This window comes from Cavia porcellus, unplaced genomic scaffold (assembly GCF_034190915.1).
Source record: "Cavia porcellus strain 051 isolate PalLab524CR breed Dunkin Hartley unplaced genomic scaffold, mCavPor4.1 scaffold_6, whole genome shotgun sequence".
NCBI lineage: Eukaryota > Metazoa > Chordata > Mammalia > Rodentia > Caviidae > Cavia > Cavia porcellus.
Window position 1 is genome coordinate 33,434,242 of NW_026947489.1, and position 20,688 is coordinate 33,454,929.

The following is a 20,688-nucleotide window of genomic DNA, read 5'->3' on the forward strand; positions in this document are numbered from 1 at the left end:
TGGTGGCATTCTATTTATTTATTTTAAGAAATGTTGCCACCCAAGATTTATCAGGAATGTTAAATAATAAGCTGTATAAAGAATCTATATAATATTTGATTTAAAGCAAAACAATGTAACTTTTTTCCAGTTTGTATCTTGCAAAATGCTTCAGAAAATGGAGTTTGGATATGATTGTAGTCCTCAGGACATCTGGATAGATCCAATGCACTAATTATTCAGTATTTTGAGTCAATCTGTGACAAATTATTTTTCCTAATAGAATTCTTGAATTTCACTCTGCTAAATCCTGCCTTATGTCCAACTTTAGAAAGTGTGGTTAATGTGCTAATAATACTAGAGAATTTTTTCTGTCTTTTTCTGAAAAATTGCTTAGCAGAGTAAGATCAGTTCTCTTTAGATTGACAGTAAGAAATAGAGCTTTCTCCTTCTCAGTCTGATGGTTCATTTGACTTATTATTTTAAATTGGGTATAATAAGCTTCCCAGGATGATTTTTCTTCAGCGTTGATTGGTCTCTGCATTGACTGATAACACAAATTGACCATATTACCACTTGTTTCTGGTTCTTAGGGTTAGAACCTTGATTCAGCACCCCATAACAGAAAAGAATATTGCAATCTTGGCTTATAACATCTACTTTTCTTGAGATCTGAAGTGGAACATAAATAAAATTGCCAAAAAATGTGTTCTTTCTCATTTTGTCTTCATTCCCCTTAATTTCTTTTACTAAAATACACCAATAGTCAATGCTTCACTGCTTATTAGGTTCCTGATTTTATGAATTGTGAGATTACTGGTATTATTGATATAATTGTCCATTTGTTTTATTTTTTTAAGAGATGCTTTGAGAGGTGAGATTCCTCTTGAAAATCTTGCTTCATATCTGCTATTGATGTGATGTGTTGATTTTTCTATATCATTTAAACATTTTACTGATTTGAAATTTCTTTAACTTCTGAGAACTCACATCAATTTTTATCTATCAAATTGTCTTGTTTTTTTTCCAGATTTTTCATATCTTCTCATACAGTGAATTCATACAAAATATAGTATAAAACTGATCTGAACCGGATGATGAAGGCATTTTAAGTCTTCAAGACCAGACAATAGGGAAGTCAACAATGGCTGTCATAGTGTCTCTCATTCTCTTCAAAATAATTGTCCATACATTCACATCTGTTGAAATTAAACAAAACAAAACAGACTAAAATCACTCTGAACAAAGACTAATACTATTGCTGGATTTTGCATCATAATGCTATGGAATCAGCACTGGGTACTGTAGTGTCTTTTTTTCTTCTAAGTAGCTGTTCATTTCACCATGCAATATATAATCAGTTCTTATAAACTGTTTATAAGTTCTATGCAGGCATGAGTCTCTGTAGGTATATCTATCTTTTCTGTATTACAGGGAAAAACAAAACAAAGCAAGACAAAACAAAACAAATTCTTAGAAAAACATGAAAGTCATAAACACTGCAACACAAGGTGATATACAATAGTTACTATTGATGTCTCTTGTTATCTTCAATAGAATTATCTATATTGTCAGCCATAGTATAATTGAATATAGCAGTACATAGCAATATTAATAAAAATGAAACATTAGAGACACTATGAGACTTCAAAAGCAGGTAATAATGAAACCAGAGAGGGTATCCAAGTGAATCTTGTCATCTTCAGTGTAGTTCCTAGACTCTCAGACTTGATACTATCAATCATAACAGATTTGAATAAAATCAGTCAATATAAAACAGCAATATAACAAACCAGATTCAAATAAGATCAGTCATAATGAGACAGTGTAAGTTATACAGGGCTTCAGATTAAGTTAATAGGAAATTAAGGATGATTACCATACTAGATCCTGCTATTTTCAGGATAGATCTCTGTGCCCTCAAATCTAGTACAAGTAGACAAACTGGAGCAGAATATAATCCATCTAAACAGAGCAGTGAGAGTAATGCGGATTTTAAATCCTGATACACTACTAACAATATCCTCTGCCTTTCCTTTTTAGACAGTTCCTCCCCTTTTACTCCTACAAGGTGCACTGCACATTTTGGGTCCCACCAACTCCCTCAGTTTTTAGAATTGGGGGGCAACCTGCTATTTACCTAAGTGGTTCCCAATCTTCTCACTCCTGCACTTGATCACAAGTTGTATTCCTTTACCTACAAAAGCCTCAAGATTTTCCTTTGCTATAGTTGAGTAGTTCTCTACTGCACAAAAGTATCGTCTGCAGGTGCTGGTCAAGTTGCCCCTATTTCTCTCTTGTTCCCTGTCAGAGCATTGTTTCCTCCATAAACCCTCTTTCAGGTTAATTATATTTCCTATATAGAGCACCTTGATGGACCCTACTTCCTGATCTACCCTGCCTGTGTTTGTTTGTTTGTTTTTTAGTGTAACAAGTCCATCTATGTTAGAGATTATAGCCAATCTTCTCTGCTTCATTTCTGCTATGCTATTTTGCTGCCATTGGCTGTCTACATTTCTTCTTCATTCCACCATGTGCCACACTCATTGAGGACTCTCTGCCACTGTTCCTGAAATCCTGGTATTTTCTTTTCTCTCTAGAATGTCCTTCAGTATTTTTTTATAGGGTTGGACTGGTGGTCACGAATTCTCCCAGTTCCTCTTTGTCATGGAAGCATCTTGTTTCTCCATTAATTTTGAGAGATAGTTTTGCAGAGTACATCAATCTGGGTTGGAGGTTATTTTCTTTCAGGGCTTGGAATACTTGGCTCCAAGCTTTTCTTGATTTGATAGTTTGTGTCAAGAAGTCTGCCATGATTTTGATGGATTTTCCTTTATAGGTGATCTGTTTTTTTTTCTGACAGCTCTTAATATTCTGTTCTTGTGATGAATTTCTGGGATCTTGATTATTATATATCTGGGTGTAGCTCTATTTTGGTTGTAGGTGGCTAGAGTTCTGTATGCCTCATACATCTGAATATGATTTCTTTTCCTATGCTTGGGAAGTTTTCCTTAATTATTTCTGTGAATAGCCTTTGTATTTCCTTTGTGTTTACCCCTGCTTCTTCACTCACATTTTTATTCTTAAGTTATAGATCCTCTTGTTGTCTTCTAGCTTTTGTATTGTTAATGCCTGCTTCCTTGTTATTTTTTAAGATATCTTTCCTTTTGCAAGCAGATATTGCAAACCTATCTTCAAGTTTTGTTAATCTATCTCTAGTTTCTGTCAGGCAATTTTTTCAGCTTTTGATGGAGTTTTTAATTTCCTGGTAATTTCTTTGAATCTGTTTCATGTATTCTAAATTTTCTTTACATTCTTCATGGAACATTTCTCTCCTCTTTTTGTGTTCCTCCATTCTTCTGTCTGTGTCTTCATGAGAGGTGCTGAGCATTTCTTTTATTAATCTTTTTGTATCTTGCTTTACTTGAATTAGTATTTCAGTTTTGAGCTCATCTATGATGTCACAAAGATATCTCTTTATGTCTGCTGATGCCATGTCTGATATTGTATGTTTGCTACCCTAAATCTCTTCTGTATTTACCTCTCCTGGATCAATATTTGCAGGGTTGGGGGATGGGGATATTTTCTGCTTTCTTCTCTTGTCATGTTTTTGGTTTCTTCCATATAGGTGTATAGTGGAGGTCCCAGTTCCTTTCCTTGTTGGTTATCATTCTTCTGAAGCATGCTGGCTAGGGACCTCTGCCCTCTCAAGTTTGCTGTTAGTCACTGAGGTGCAAACAGGGCCGGTGTATGCTGGCCCCTCCCATCCGAGCCAGTCAACCTATGGGGGCATTCACCACATAAGTGTGTGCCGCGTGTACTGAATCAGTTCAGGACAACTTATTGACTCCTGGCCAGGGGCATAACCTAGCCAAGCAGATCACACCAATGTGCTCTTGTTAGGGAGCAACCAACTGAAGTCACTGCCATTCCTTGTTCATGCCCATCCTGCCCAATTCCAACATGTCATCCAGTTTGTGGCCCCTTTCCCGTGGGAGGGTCTTACTCTGAGCACTCACTGCGGGTTAGTGCAGGTCTCCACACTGGCTCTGTTCTCTATTGAGCTCACCTACCCCTGACTTCAGCGGTTCATGGCTCTGGTGGCAGGTGCACCATGACTGTGAGTTTGGGCAGCTTCATCGAGAGTTCAGTGGCTGCTAATCTTAGCTGCTCCGATGATAGCCCTGGTACTACACATCTGACCAGCTCTTTTCCCTTTAGTTTCTTCCTGGGTTGAGAGGATCCATCTCCTTCTGTCTGGTCCTCTCCAGGATGTTTCATTCCAGCATCTGAGTGGTTTCTCTCAGGGAGGCTCTGTGTTTTGCTCTCTACTGACCCGCCTTCTTTAGTTCCACCTCTCACATCAATTTTTGATGCAGTAAATGCAGAACACTTCACTTCTTACCGTCTTCATTGACATGTGCACATTTAACGATGCGGATTTCTTAGCTAGAAATTGGGGGAGTTCAGTTGAGGAGAGGACTTTGACATGGGTTTTCCTTTCCTCTGTTGCTTTCTTAGAAGATTGTTTCAATTAAGCACAACCAAAGTCAGTGTCTATGGTACATTCTTTTACTGCAATAGTATAGAATAGGCTAAGAGGTTGCTACGAATAGTAGGTTTCTCTTGGATGCTTTCTGGTACAACTTCCATGGTATTTCTGGCCACTTCGCCAAAAGGCTTTTACCTCCTGTTTGATAAGTTCTACTTGTTAAGAAGGACTATCTCCGTGGCTGATTTTCAGTTATTTAATCATCTATATGCCAACAATTACTTTTATACCCAGCTATTTATAACTTTAGTTATTAATAATTTTATGATCTACATTCTTTGCTGCTGGAATGGGTCCCTTTAGAAGTTAACTTTTGGGAAACCATTAGATAATTTCCCATAAAATATTTTCATCCTAAACAATTTTTAAAAAATTCTATTATTTCAAACTTCATCTCTGGGAGAATACAATAGGAGTCACTTTGGATTTTACTTGGAAGTCTTTCTTTGCAAGTAGCCAGTAACCAATCTAAGGATGAGAGAAAAACAAGTGGGAAAAAATATCTGGATTCATTTTAAAGGTTTTATACATAAGAACTCATTATACAATTATTTATATTTAAGTTTTACCTCTATGAAGCAACTTAGACAAAAGTGATCATTGCCCAAAATATCATGACCAAAGAAACTACTTATACAATTAGTCCCCTTCCAATTAATTTTCCTGGCTTACCAGAGCATTTACTTTAGCCTATCATGTCAATGTTCAGGTCAGTCTTTCAATGACTATCAAATTATATAAAAACTCAAAACTATGATATAATACAACTTATATAATATAATTCAATTGCAAGGAAAAATATTTCAAAAGGTGGAGAATTTCATAAAATTGTTGATAAAGTATATGAACTATTATTTATCATTATTTAGCTATTATTATATTAATAGATAAAGATCTGGCAGGTGTTTAACCACTAGAGAAGAGAAATCAAGGAGGAAAAGATGCATATAGAAGGTGAATATCAAAGGTTAGTGAGACCCTTGGGAAAATGATATTTAAGAAACTACAAATATTTTCTAACCAACATTACTGTATGGCATATATTATGCTATCTTACCATTTTATTGAGAAATTAAAAACAAAATACAAAATTAATACTTGACTCAGTCTTTAAAGAACACTGCATTGAATGTATTTTGTTACTTTAAAAAGTCAATTGCATTTGCTTTTATAATATTTACTTGAATTTTTCAGGTAATTTAATGAAGTTATAACAACTTTGTAGTTTTATTTATTTTTATTTTTTATTTTTTTTTTTACCGGACCAGCGATCGAACTCACAACCATGCGCTTGCAAGGCAGGCGCTTATGCCGCTTAGCTAAATCCCCAGCCATGGTTTTAATTTAAGGTGAACTTCCTGAGACATCTTTTAGAGCTAATGGTTAACCCCGGGAAATGAGAACCTCCCATGTGATGAAGTGATTCACTTTTCTCTTTAACTCTCCTCAGACTCCACACAGTCCCTCTAAATTTTCTTCCTCCTGTGTTTGTTATTCTTTAGCTTTCCCTCACTTAGTTATCACTTCTTGTGAGGCTCTAGCTTGTACAACACTAGATAAGAATTGGTCTCCTGAGATCCTTGTTGATCTGTTCACTTCCTTGTGATTTCATTGCATTAGGACACATAGGAAAAATACATTTATAAATATATATTTGAAATGCCTTCTGCATTTCTGACCACTTCAAATAAGCAAATTTGTGGAGACTGTTTTATTTTTACTTAATCATAGAATAAGAAAAATTGTCTCAGAAATAACTAGCTAGCTCCCCTTTGAACTGAAGAATCAGGAAAGGTAGTTAAAGTTTTTGAGTAAGGAAAGTGCTTTTGGAGAAGAGGTTCAAATCTTTTAATAAAAATTTCACTTGATTCCTTTGAAGACTCATCTTTCACTTGTATATGTGGTAATGCTTGTGGTGGATTAACTAGTGGTCAGCTTGTAACATACAACTGAACTGAATTGGCATGCTGCTGGATGTGAAAGCCCCACCTGAGGATTGTAGCCAACAGCAGAAAAAGAGAACTGGAGGGGAAGATGGTGCGCTGTTGACCTTCCTGGAGAAATTGGTCACGCTGGCTTTCCTGATATGAACTCGATTGTTCTCATTGCTGGAGAAGCTCTGTTCCTCCCTGTAGCTAGGGATGGCTGTGGTTCTCTTTGATGGAGTTCCGATTCTTACTTTGAGCATGGCTTCCTGGCTCCACTGCAGATCACTCAGCCTGCTGGCACAGATTCTTTATCCCTCTGGTGCAGACTTTCTAGCTTCCCACACTGGCCTTTGGGCCCTCCCAGTGCAGATCCTTGACACAGACTTGTGTGAGACATTGTTGGAGGCATAGAGCCTTGTGGAGGACATTGCCATAGAGTTTAGGTCTCCAGCTGAACTCATGCAGGACACTGCTGTGGGATCCAAGCCTTCAGCTAGATTGTTTGGGTCTCTAATGTGTGGACAGATATCCCGCACTCTTGCATTTGACTCTTTGGGAGAATATTACAAAATAATCTTATAAATTTTGGGCCATGTATTAAATCGTTTCCCTTGTAAGCCCCAACTGCAGCAATGTTCAATAAATATTTATAGATCAGCTACTTGGCCAATAGGAGGCCAGTCCTGACTTGTTATATAGATCAAAGTTTCTGAGCTACACAGGGCACTTTACATCCTGATACTCAGGCCATACCTTAGGCTGAACCATTGGGGTGGAAATCAATACTTGGATTTAGAAAGCTCTCTTGCTGTGGTAGTCAACTCATAACCCCCAGCTGAACTGAACCAGTCTGGAACTGAACCTGAGGATTGTTCCCAATAGCACAAAAAGAACTGGAGGAGAAGTGGAAGGGGTGGGGCTGTTGATACTCCTGCAGAATCATGTCACACTGGGTTTTTTTGAAATGAACTTGGTTGTTATCATCAGAGGAGTTGGGGACTTTGTTGTCACTGGGGTTAGTTGTGGTACTTTTCAGGGGAGCTCTGGTCTTTACTTTAAGCATCATTCCCTGGTTGCAGTGCAGATCCCTTAGCCTCTGGCACAGATCCTTCATCTGGCTGGCCCAGACTTCCTAGCTTTGACCACTGCCCTTTGGATCCTCCCACTGCAAATCTATGAAACAGCCTTGCATGAGACATTATTGTGGGCTCTAGGGCTCCAGTCGGACTCATTGTGGGGTGGGGGTGAGGTTCTAGGTGCTCACCTGAACTCATGCAGAACATTGCCCTGGGATCCAGGCCCTCACCTGGATTCTTTGGGTCTCTAGTGTGTGGACAGATTTTCTACACACTTGAATTTGATCCTCGGGTAACTATTATAAAATAATCCTATAAATGATGTGTCATTTATTATATGTGTTATATATTTTTCCTTGAAAACCTTGACTACTACACTTGGCGATTCAAATGTGTAGTCCCTATTATGAAACATCATGTGGAATGGTGATATCTTTGTGTATTTTCCTTACGATAGAATCTTTGCCATTCTCAGGTCTTAAATAAGTCTTTCTACTCTATAGAAAACACTAACCCAGGTAATTTGCTTCTTTTAGGGAGGTAGTGGGGATCAAACTCATAATGTCATGCTTGCCAGGCAGGCACTTGTGCCACTAGGAGCCAAATCCCCAGCCCCAACTGATTTGCTTCTAATGTGAATATTCAAAGTTACTCTGTGAGTATGACATAGAAGAGTGCTCGGTCTAGATGTTATACTGATAGTCACTATAAATCTGATTGAAAACATGGCCAACAGTACCCATGCCACAGCCTAAATTTTGGGCTGCCTTAAAAATTTTTCTACCAGATTAATTAGCCCACTTAATTTTAATGTCCTAAATTCTTAATTTTATTCCCCTAATTTCTTAATTTTAATCTCCTAAAACAGCGGAGGACATGGGCAAACAGTAGACAAACTTTTTTTCAGAGGGTAACATACATGAGCTTTAGCCCAGTGGCTGATAGTGCCCTTGTTCCCCGTGAAACCTTCTGAGCCTGGCCTTTACTCTCTGCTTTCTTATTTTTGGTCTTCCACCTTTAGCCAGAGTCATCCATTAGGCTTTGCTCATATGTTCTAGAGCTTCTTTATCCTGCTTTCCCAGAAATTTCCAAATTCCTCCTGAAAATCAGTTTCAAATAATTCAAACCACATGGTCAGATACAGTCAGTTAAGTAAGGGCTCCACATTCAGCTCCAGTTTTCTGTATTAGTTACTTGTCATTGGAACAAAATACCCAACACTTACAATTTAAAGAAGAAAAGGTTTATTTTAATCTGTGGTTTTCAGACGATTCTGTCCATGGTCAGCTGGCTTCAAGGCAAAAACAGTATGGTAAAAAGATAGATAAAGGAAAAATTTTCAACCCAGGGTAGCCAGGATATAGAGAAGGAGCCAGAGACAAGAGCACAATATTTCCAAGTCAGACTCCCAGAGACCAGGACCCTCCCCTAACCAGGGTCCACCTTCCAACTGCAAGTCAACTACGAACTCCTAAGTGGGCTAACCCACTAATCAATATAGTTCCCTCAGGGCTGGCGATCTAGCTCAGTGGCATACATGCTTGCCTGGTAAACATGAGGTTGTGATTTCGATCCCTAGTACAAAAAAAAAAAAAAAAAAAAGCTGGGCCTGGTGGCACATGCCTGTACTCCCAGCACTTGGGAGGCTGGAGGATTATTGCCAGTTCAAAACCAACCTGGGTTACAAGTGAGTTCCAGGTCAACCTGAACTGCATAGCAAGACTCTCTCAAAAAAACAAAGACAAAAACAAAAACAAAAACAACATAGTTCCCTCATGATTGAATCACTTTTCAAACACATTTGACCTTGCGGGGGGACACTTTAGATATAAGCCCTAATAGCCTGCTACAAGTGTCTTGTCTTCCTTTTCCTAACTCCTGACTATTGTTTTGCATTTGGAAGTACTGGGGATTGAACACAGGGCATTATGCACGCTAGGAACTCACAGATACTCACATTAGGAAAATACTCCACCACTGAGCTTCATTTTCACCACACCCCTCCTCTTCACATTTTATTTTAAGACTATGTCTTCCTCAGTTTCCCAGGCAGGCCTTGAACTTTCAGTGTTTTTTGTCTCAGCCTCCCAGGTGGCTGGGATTATACATGTGTCAGAGGGCCTGGCTCTCCATGTTTGTTTGACATAAACAAAAACTCTTTCCAAGGTGCCTTGGCCTAGGAATTGACTGGAGAAGACATCACTCATGTCGCTGTCACCCAAAATTAGTTTCATGGTTGTTGCGAGCTTTCTTCTTTAGCTGTCAAGGATGAAACACCTCTGTGTTCCCCTCCCCCTGGCTTCCAACCTTCAGGTTGAGGCTATTGCACAGCACAAAATATTCTAAAAATTTCACTCTTACCCCCAACTATGGTCAAGTATGAACCAAGAGAACAGATTAAGTAGACATAGCTCCTGCCCTGGCAAGAAGCCGACATTTTAAACTGCACATTACAAAAACACATTTGCTAGGATGTAATGTAAACATTGACTTACAAGCTTTGGTGTGCACACTGTTTGTGTTGTATAAGTAGCTTGTTGAAACTGAAGGAGTAAGAGATTTATCATCTTACTTACACAAGTCAGGCAATGTTCTGTGAGGAAGAGGGATTTCAGGAGCTCTAAATGGGGAAGACGTGGGTATTTGGCCATATGAAGCAGTGAAATAAAACAAGAGGATAACATTTGGGGAAAAAAGATTACTCTAACTAGGAAAGCCAAGTTAATGTAGTAAGTAATATTATCAAGGTGTAAAGTGTTTTTTATGCCACTACTAACCAAAAGATAGTTGCAAACTCTCTTATGTACGTTCACTTAAGTCAATGTTTTTGTATTATGATAAACATAGCCAACACATTGAGTGCTTAGTGTGTATAAAAACACATTTATTTCTCAGAACCTTTCTATGTGGTAAGCTCTTACACTTACTTTACAGATGAGGCATTGAAGTTATGCAACTTGCCCCAGGTCACACATCAAATAACAGCAAAAGTCAGATTCCAGCTTAGACTGACTGCAGATGCTGTGTGCATTACACTGACTTTGATTGTGCTGTATAATTTTGTTTAGCTTAACTGCTGAAACTGCTTATTTTACTTTCTTACAACCAAGATAAAATGCTGTCAGTTGAGTCACTTCATTCTACAGGTTCATTTGAGATGAATGATAATTACCAGTGCCATCCAGTGATGTTTATTCCGCTGATATAATGAATGAAGAAATTCTGGCAGGACATTGGAGTATCAATTAATTGACTGATCACAAGAAATTATTGTCCTAAATGGAAAATTAGATTTAGCCACTTAATAACTATTTTTTCTTTGATAAATATGGGGAACTAATAATTGCTAGATAATTATGATTTATTTAATATCTATAATAGCCAATCAATCTCACTTGGAAATTTTACAAAGATAATAGGCACTGTAATAGCTTGAAGAAGGTTGGAAAATGTTATACAAATTGATGTAGATCTTGGTAAAAGTCACCTCACTACGTATAGCAAAATGAAAGTAGACTTTCCTATAAGTGGTTCAATAGATGGCTCAAAATTTATTATATGTCTGAGATATACTGAGGAAAATACAGAAATTCAGACTCCAGAGAACTTTAGAACCTAGTATACTACTTGGTCTCTGGTAAATAATATTGAGTGGATTTTATGAAATAGGTTCACATCATTGTTACAAGACAGAAAAGGACAAGTTCAAACTTTCCTTTTTTGTATGAACATTTTTTTCTTTCCATATTTTCTACCCCAAATGTGTGCTCCTAATAGCACTAATGAATATTACTTGAATGACTCATATTCTTCTCCTTGACATTTCAGATAAAACACTGTATAAACAGTAGACAGTAAGTGAATCTCGTCTGATTTCCTCAAGCCATGTACTAAACGACAGTATGTGAGTCCGTTCTTTGATTTTTCTCAGGAATTTTTTTTGTGTATGTGGGGATTGAGTCCAAGGTTTACTCACTGACCTATATTGTCTGCTCTTTTAAATATTTATATGTAATATATATATATATATATAATATGTTATATATGTATATGATAATGAAAGGGAAAGACAGTGCTCAAAATGAAAGAACAACTGGGATAGGGGAAAGGAGAAAAGGAAAAAGAGAAAAGTTATGCAAGTAGGTATACATACGTGTGTGTCTATATATATATATGTATAGCCACACACAAGATGGATAGCTATACTACTAATCTCTGTTCATAGTATACGTGTATATTTCAAGACAGGGTCTCACAAAGTTGCAATCTTCCTGCCTCAGCTTTCCAGAATACTGGAATGACAGGTGCACACCGCCATGGCTACCCTATCCTTTCTTTGAGAAATACTTCTTAGCTTTATTTTTAGCTTAAAATATTCCACCCACTTCCAATCTTATGAAAGAGTCCACATACTCAGAATATTTTACCAAATCAACTTTTGTTTTTTAATTTATGCCCATTTAAAAAAGAAGCAAGGTTTTCCACCGGAATATCTTTTCTCCTTTCCTTTCTTCGCTAGATGGCCAGTGAGCAGGAATTCCGGCGCCTCTGCTGCCTGTCTGGGTCCCCGCTGTCAGTATAGACATGCACAGACGTCGTTGGGCGGCGCCCAGCCTGCTTTGTAATTCAGCGTTTCACTTTTCAATGCGATGCTCTGAATCTCTTATCCCTCTTGCTGTTTCTTCTTAATCTGATTTTGGACGCTGGCCCCAAACAAACACAAAACCAGGCCAGGCTTCAGACAACCCTGTCAGCTACTTGAGCCAGTCATTGGGTGGCACCAGGGAAATCAAAGGTGACCTTCTGTGCTGTAGTTCTGCCCTGGCCTGGTGCAGACAGTATTATGCCTGCAGAGCGAGCATGGGTGAGTCCTGGGTGAAAGTTACTGTAAGTAATGGACACGAGGCTGTGTTGCTTTAGCTCAATCCCCCGCTGATTTAGGAGCACAGAGCATGGAAAGGAGCGATGACTTCATCCAGAAAGAGTTTAGCAGCTGCCTTTAAGGCCTGAAAGAACACCCCGGGCCTGTCTCTGCCTGAGCTGTTGGTTGGGGCAAAGAGACTTGAGATTCTAATTTTCAGTCTGTTTCTCCAAGGTAATGTCTAGAAATCAATTTTCTGCTTGTCCTCTTGTTTAGTCAAGGGGAGAAATTTGCTGCTTATGAAGGCTGAGGGCCTGACACCACTTCAAGAGCGCTTTCCAGGATCACAGGTTAAGGTATCTTCTGCGTAATCGCACCCTCCTCATGCTGTGGAAAGCCTCAACCTTGACCTGGAGGGAATTTCCTTTCTGGAGGAGACCAAGGAAATTCTGTTTCCATGTTAACAGAAGAGGTCTCCTCCTGTCACTGCCTACTGCTGTTAGCTCTATGGGCTCTGGGAACCCAATTATGTGTGGAAGCATTAAAAAAAAAAAAAAAAAAAAAAGGAGCCAGTGTTCAAACTTGCCTGCACCAGACACAGACACAGATCCCATCAACAAATAATGGAGCAGGCTGGTGTGCTGGTGCACACATTTGTGGTCTGGAAGATAACCTTTCTTTTTTTTTTTTTTGTTTTTGTTTTTTAAATTTTATTTAAGGAGAAAAGAAAAAAAAAAGCAGGGAAAGGGTACAAGTTATACAGATTTACAGAAAAAAAATGAACAGTAGGAAATCACTAGTTAATGGATTACATATTGTCATCTTAGAAATAATTGTTCAAGTCACAAAATTAAAGCTTGTAAAGTGGACATTCCATCAATGATACTGCAAACAGTTCTGTTCATTGATCCAATAAAACTCTGTGATATCATTTTCTATCTTATACACTTAAATATACATGCAGTTATATAGTTTAGAGCACTTTCTTTTCCTCTCTTTTGTACCATGACTATTACACGTTTTGGGTTTCATTGCTCCCACGGTTCTTATTACTTTTTTGGAAGAGAGTAAAACCAAATGTGACATAACAGAACAGAATCGGTCAAGTCAAAAGGGTGGACATAATAGATAATGTAAAAACATAATACAGGTGATCAACAATGGTTACCATAATGTCTCCCGCTAGAAGATAACCTTTCAAAGTGGGCTTACTGTGCAGTTGGAAATGAGCTGAGACCTTATTTCTATACCTTTGCTGCTTGGATGGTCTGGGTGCCACTGACCAGGCGAAGGAGAAAATAACAGCAGGGTTAACTGTTCATCAAGTGTAATCATAGTCTTTAGCAGAAGAAGAGTAATTACTTTTGTCTAGTTTTCCCTGCTGTAAAATGCAGTAAATAGAGACCAGTGTCTGCTGCTGATTTGTGCTGGGTTTCTCTCCTGAAATCCATGCTGATGGCTCTGAGACACATTCGATTGCAAGTTAAATTCACATCTTAATTTTGAAAAACCCATTACTGGTGGGTAGATTGCCCGAATGCATTTGACAGTTTTTAGGCCCATGCTAGGAGAAATCTCCAAGCCATGGAGATTTACAGCGCAGGAGATCATGGGGCACGAGTGGATGCAGTCCCATCCCCCACCCCTTCTCGGCATCACAGTGACAGGAGGTATCTGGGTAGCAGAAGGCAGTACTTGAGAGGGTGGCTTCATTTGGAAATAGAAGCCGCTGTTAGCAGCCGGAAGCAGTGGTGCTGAAAAGCAATCGCTAGTGTCAGGAACTTTCTTAGCTAAGCAGTGCAGCTGGCGGCAATAAATAGCATTCTAATAAAGGAGGATGTTCAATCCGTGACATAGGCGCACACTGTTTCAACTACCAAACGTAATTTATGAGGCTGCATATTCCTGAAATGGATTTCCCCCTATATATTTATAAATAAAAACGCAAAGATTTCAAAGGAAGAAAAGATCTGCATTTTAAATCAAAGTAAAATGGGAAGATCAGTGAGAAGTGCCCTGCTTTCCCTAAGTACACTAGATGCTTGGGTGTCACATTGTACAGCTCCTTCCATTTCTAAAGAATATGGGTATTCTTTTCTACGACTGTGAATGCTGTGCTTATGACAGGAGGTCTCAGAACACTCCACCTCTTTCCAGAAGCCACAGAAAGGCAAATGCCTACATTGACTCTTTTGTACCTTTCTTTCGAAGATATGAGCACATGTTCCCACATAAGCCATTAATGAAATCCAGTCAATTTCACATAATCCTTAGTATGGTTATGAAGGAATGGTTGAAAATGATGAACCAGAAAAGCCATGTGTACTATTAGTAAAGCTTAAACACAAGGCTCATCTGACCTCTTAACTCATGGATTCTGCATGAGTCAATAAGTTATTAGTTTTGACATAACCAGTGGTTTATTTTACCATCTACTGCTGCTCTTTGTTACATATTCTATTCATACCACATGTTATTGCTCTTTATAATTATTGTGGAACATAGCAATTGCACAGGCTGTATCATATCCCACTGGGATAAACATCGTGGATGAGAGACCAGAAGAACTTGCCTTTGACTTAAAGTTTATTCCTACTGCTTTCTTTACATGAGAAAGATTTTTCCCTGATGCCATTCACAAAACTAAGTCTACGTTTTAATGATTATGGAGCCACTGTGAATAGCACTTTATCAGAGAACTCCAAATACCAATTTGTTTTCTACTGTGAGGTGTGTGCTCAAGCTTATGAAATGAATAGCTGGTTAATCTTTTAAGCTATTACTTAAGATAAAAATCCACTGAACCTGAAAGCAAAATACAGGATTTAGACTGCTGTTCTTTGAAATTCATTTTCCATACTGTGCCAGTGTAACTCTTTATTAATAAATTTTTGTTTTAAAAAAGAGAGTATGGTAAGCTCAGATGTCAATAAACACCAGTATTTTCTTTATCATTTTGTTGATGTTGAAACTTCTCACTGATAGAGAAGCTGAATTTCCATAGTCTTCATGATGGAAACATTAAAAATGAGTAGTGTTATAGCATAAATAGATACCACTATTGTTATTATATTTTAAGTACAATTTCAGTTAAATAAGGACAGACATATTTCAAAGATTATGTCTTAAAGCCGAGAATGGCTATAAAATAATGTGAAAGCTACGAATGTTCTAATTGGTGAATGGAAAAACACTTAGGTCATCAAAAGCATTAGAGCCACTAGAAGAAATTTTCTTGACTGTGTCCTTTCACTTTTCAAACCAACTGGTTTCAGAGATTTTATGTATGAAATTGATAAAGATTTGAATCCAGTGACCTCCAGGGAATTCTAAGCAGATGCCATCAGGATATGCCTAAAACATTAAACAGCAGTAATGAAGTTCCCTAAATCTCTCTTAAACTATGTACGAATTCTTTAGGTCCACACTTTGATTTTGTAATGTGAGGCTGATAGCTGGGAGTCAAAGCAGGGGAATGGAGTTACTCAAGATTTTAAATCAGATTCTAGATTTTAAATCACTTGCATACATGTTCTTTTCCTAGTCAGTGGCAGAGAAAATCTGAAAGTTTATCTTACTTTTCAAGGAAGCATGCATGGGCATATGGTGAACATTAGTTATCTTAAAAATATACGTTTTGGTTATGGCTGAATCTTGCCTTTTTTTCCCCCCTGAAATCATGAGCTCAGGATTAAACTAGCCTGACAAGTAATGACAGTGGTCACAAAACTCCGTCACTAATCTACACGATAAGGACTAGATATACCTTTGGAGTTGATTGTGGGTGTGACTTGGATGATTTTAACTGCAGAAGCAGAGCTATACATGGTACCACTCTGACTTTCATGTGAGGCTTGGAATAATCTTAAGTTGCTTTGTTGAATAATTGGAGTTAGTGGTAATTTTCTTGGCATAGTTTTTCATTGATAATCTTTCATTTACTCATTTTTAGTAGAAGAAAATGTGCTTTTCACTGCCCACGAAATTTTTACATAGTGAATGAGGTAACAATACAAAACTTTGAAGAACACATGTATCTATGATACCAGTTCCAAGTCTTGGCTGCCACATCCAGCCTCTGTTGATTTCCAGATTTGCATTTTCATCTGTGCCCTTGTCCTGCTGGCTCTTTTAGCTCAATGCATTAAACACTGAGTCTTTTCTACAGAAGAAATTTCTCTCCATTCTCAGGGAAAGCCGGGTTCTGGTTTTTACCTTTTGGACATTGTGAATCTTGCACTAAGATTTCTCTTCACCTTCATTTCCTGATTTACCTTTTTTTTTTTAAAGCTGTTGTAATGTTTCTTTCTATACAAAGCATCCCCAAATTCATTTATAGTAAGAGATAGAATGATATAATTTGGGCCTGTTGAAAATACAAGGTGACTTCAATATTTTTGATTTTGTCATTGGTTAAATTGTACCCTCCCCAGTAAACCACCTCAAAAAAGATATGTCGATGTCCTAATACCACGTACTCAGATGAAGTCATAGTGGAATAAGGTGATCCAAATTCACTATTACTGACATTCTCACAAGGAGATGGCCAGGTGACTGTGTAGATGGGGAGACTGAGGCAGGACAACCAAGGCAGAAATTGGAGTTGTGCAGCTGTTAACCTTGAAGGCCAAAGGTCACAACAAGCCAGTAGAAGCTAGGAAGAAGCAACGAAGAGCTCCCCTGCAGGTTTCAGAGGGAGCCTGGGCCCATCAACTCTTGGGTTTCAGGATTCTACCGTAGCTTCCAGAACTGGGAAATAATGACTTTCTATTGTTTTATGCCATCTATTTTATGATTCTCTGTTAAAGCTCTTTGGAATGAATCTTGCCTCTAAGCTTACTTCTAAATGAGGCCATCTTCTTATGTACTTCCTTTTCAACTAATTATGATAATGTACATCACCTACTTCAATGTATGCTAACTTCTGCAAAGTTTCTAAATAGTGTTTCTCTCAGATATTTCAAATAAATGTTTCAAATGAGAAAGTCAAATTGATGACAGACCCACCAGCTAGTAAGAAGAGTCTTCTCTTTCCTTCCTTCCTGTGCTGAGATGAAGGCCAGGCTTTGCACATGGTTAAGAAAGTGCTCTGCCACTGAGCTGCACCTCAGCCCATGAAAGACACCTCTTGCTTGTACTGAAGCATTTAAAATATCAGGGACCAGAGTTAATACAGTTTTTTTGAAACCATCAACTCCAAGAGGTATGATTTATATACAATAAAATGAGTGCACTTTAATAGTAAAACTTAATTTTAACCAATGTATAGCTATACAATCTTGAGTATGAGCAACATAGAAAACATTTTCATCATATTCTTTTGTGCCTCTGACTATCCAATCTCTCTTTTTCATGAATCTCATAAAACTATTGATATATTTTCAAAGACTAGATATAGCTTTATGTGTTTCGGGTGAATTAATCATCTTTTGCAACAGGACGTTTTTACTAATCATTATTTTGAGATTTATCCATGAGTTTGCATAAACCAGTGGCACAAACTTTTAATTGTTGAGCAGTATTCTCTTATATAGACGTACAACAATTGCTGATGAAATTTATACTTTTACCATTTTTTGCCTATTATAAATGAAGTTTTTCTATTCATTACAAATCTTTATTGACATATGCTTCCATTTCCCTTAGAAGAATTTGTAGGAGTGGGATTTCTGAGACATACATTTAGAGTAGGTTTAATATTTTAACATATTATTAAATTGTGTCACAGTGATTGCATCATTCACAACTCCCATTTGTCCCAAATTCTTATCAAATATTGATATTATCAGACTTTAAAGTTTTGGCGATTTTAATGGTCATACACATTTTGTGGTGTGGTCATTTTCCTGATGACTAATAACATTCTAAGTAGAAATTTTTATGCCTTCTTTTGAAGTACCTTAGATCGGTTAGATCAAACCCTCCCCAGCCCGGTGGAGCCAATCCAGGACTTTATATATCTAACGAGTGCTCTGCCTCTGAGTTATGCCTCCAGCCCTATTCAATTTTAAATATTAGATAGCTTGTATTGTTACTATTGATTTGTAGGTTTTTTATACATCCAGAATTAAGTCTTTGTCAACAAGATGCTTTTCCTAGACAATGGTTTACCTTTTTCATTTTGTTAGCAGTCCGTTTTTCAATGAACAGAAATTTTTACTATTGATGAAGCTCGCTTTGTCATCTTGTTCATGACACACCCTTTTTGTCATTCAAAAAACGCTTCTCATGTCAGTTTTTAATCTACTTTTTATAATAATTTGATCTTGTGTATTTAAGCCTTATCCATTTTGACTTGATTTTTGTGTATGGTGTGAGGTAGGGATGTAGGTTAATTTTCTTATCCTCATTAATACATAGTTATTATAGTTCCATTTTTTGCAATAAATACCGTGAGTTTGCATTGAATTACTTCAGTGTCTTTGCCAAAAATCAATTGGCATTCATGTGCAGATCTATTTCTGGACTTTCTAGTTGGTTTTATTGATCCACATGTCTATTTAGCACACTTTCTTGGCTTTTTGGAGCTCTATACTAAGTCTTGAAATTAAGTAGATTAGTCATTTGATTTTATTTATCTTTTTCAAAATTGTCTTGGCTAAAAAAATTCATGCCATATGCTATGGACATAATTCATTTTATGGAAAAGTGATCATATTCATGGAGTAAAATGATATTCTTACACAATGCAGATATAGATCATTTTAGAAGATTTCTTTTACAGTTTGAGAAAAAATAATAATCCAGAGACTGAAAAATAAAGACTGGTAAATTTTAACATTATAGAAATATATTTAATGCAGAGATATTCAACTTCCATGTGAACTATGTATAGCATAAATATATATCTAAGTGACTTTTGGAAAACAACTGGTATTTTTCTTCAGATTTTTACTTTTCTTCTTGCATAGGTCATGAGCCCAAGGCCACATGACAACAGCCAAAGGCTTCCAGCATGGTTGTAGGCTAAGTTTATTTGCCAGCTGTAGGAGAGTTATAAAGCAAATTGCAGATTACAGATTTCATTTCTATATAGGTGATAGATTATATAGAATTACCTGGGTTGTTTTATGGTTGGCCCTAACTTGGATTTGCATAGATTGCATAGCTTTGTGATTTCATAGAAAAATATAATCCACAATCCATTATCCATAGTTCTAAAGTAGCCCAATTATATATACATATAAAAAACTCATTTGGCAGAAAAACCTGATCTGACCTGAATTTATTTGGTTCCTAAAACTGATCTGCACTGGCATAAGACTGTATTTTTGGTCCTTTCTATTATTTAGTATAAATATCCAAGAAATTCACTGCAGAAATATGTATGCATCTGATATGAGAAGCAATTGCACAGCTTGCTGGGATGTTACATAATACCTGGTATGTGCACTGTATTATCTTTTACAATCTGAAATATTCTAAATTTTGAAATGCATCTGGGCCCTGAGGTTTTGGATAAATGATTTTGACTCGTATGTTCAGTTTCCTAATATCATGCAGGCATGCTGTGGTGAATTTGCAGAATTCATTTTTTTTTTCTTTTTAGGTCGCACATGTTTTGTAAACAGCCATGAAAATGGATATATAGAATTCTCTTTCTTTTTTTGGCAGCTCAGATTCCACTTTCCCTTTCTAATATCATTTGGACCCTTTTGGGGAATTGCTTCTTCCCTGTTGGGTGCTAACCCAGGTATCTCTTTACAATATAGTAGCTGAAGGGCATAGAGTCTCCCCTTTCATGCTCTCGTGCTGTCAAGAGTTGGGGTTGTGTGATCCAAACTTGGCCATTTAGATGCCAAGTCCTGCCACTTTGACTCCTAGATAAATAACCCAGTGACCAAGTGGAAGTACTGACTGGCACGTTCTCAGACCTTAGCCCTCCAGGCATACTGCTGAGGTCAAGCCTTAATCACATATGGTTGGAGCCCTCATGGGGAGAGAAGACACACTAGACAAACAGTGAGAATGTGTCAGGGTAACATAGGGAGAGAACAGCATGCCCTATGTGCAAGTCAAGGGCTGCCACAGACTGCTGGCAATAATCAAAAGTTGGATAAGAAAAAGATTCATCTCCAGAGCCTGTGGCGAGGGCATGGGCCGGCTGGAAGTTTCATATAGACTTCTGGCTTCCAGAACAGAGACTGACAAATTCCCAGTTTTTAAGCCACCCAGTTTGTGGTAATTTGTTACAACAGTCCTTAAAAACTTGTACTCCAAGCAGAAATCTCTCTCATGGTAAGTCACTCTGAGTTTGATTCTCATTTTCTACCAGACATTGTATTATGCTAA

General features: G+C 37.6%; 1 protein-coding gene across 2 annotated transcripts in view; it reads right to left on the reverse strand.

The window, feature by feature from the left end:
• Positions 1-1,102: 1,102 nt before the first annotated feature.
• The window catches only part of Cdin1 (CDAN1 interacting nuclease 1), a 256,459-nt gene continuing 236,873 nt past the window's right edge, over positions 1,103-20,688 (reverse strand). For both annotated transcript variants that reach the window (XM_063250308.1, XM_063250309.1), the window contains exon 11: positions 1,103-1,178. In XM_063250308.1, the coding sequence (XP_063106378.1) occupies positions 1,118-1,178 (61 nt within the window). In that variant the 3' untranslated portion in view covers positions 1,103-1,117. The remainder of the gene's footprint in view (positions 1,179-20,688) is intronic.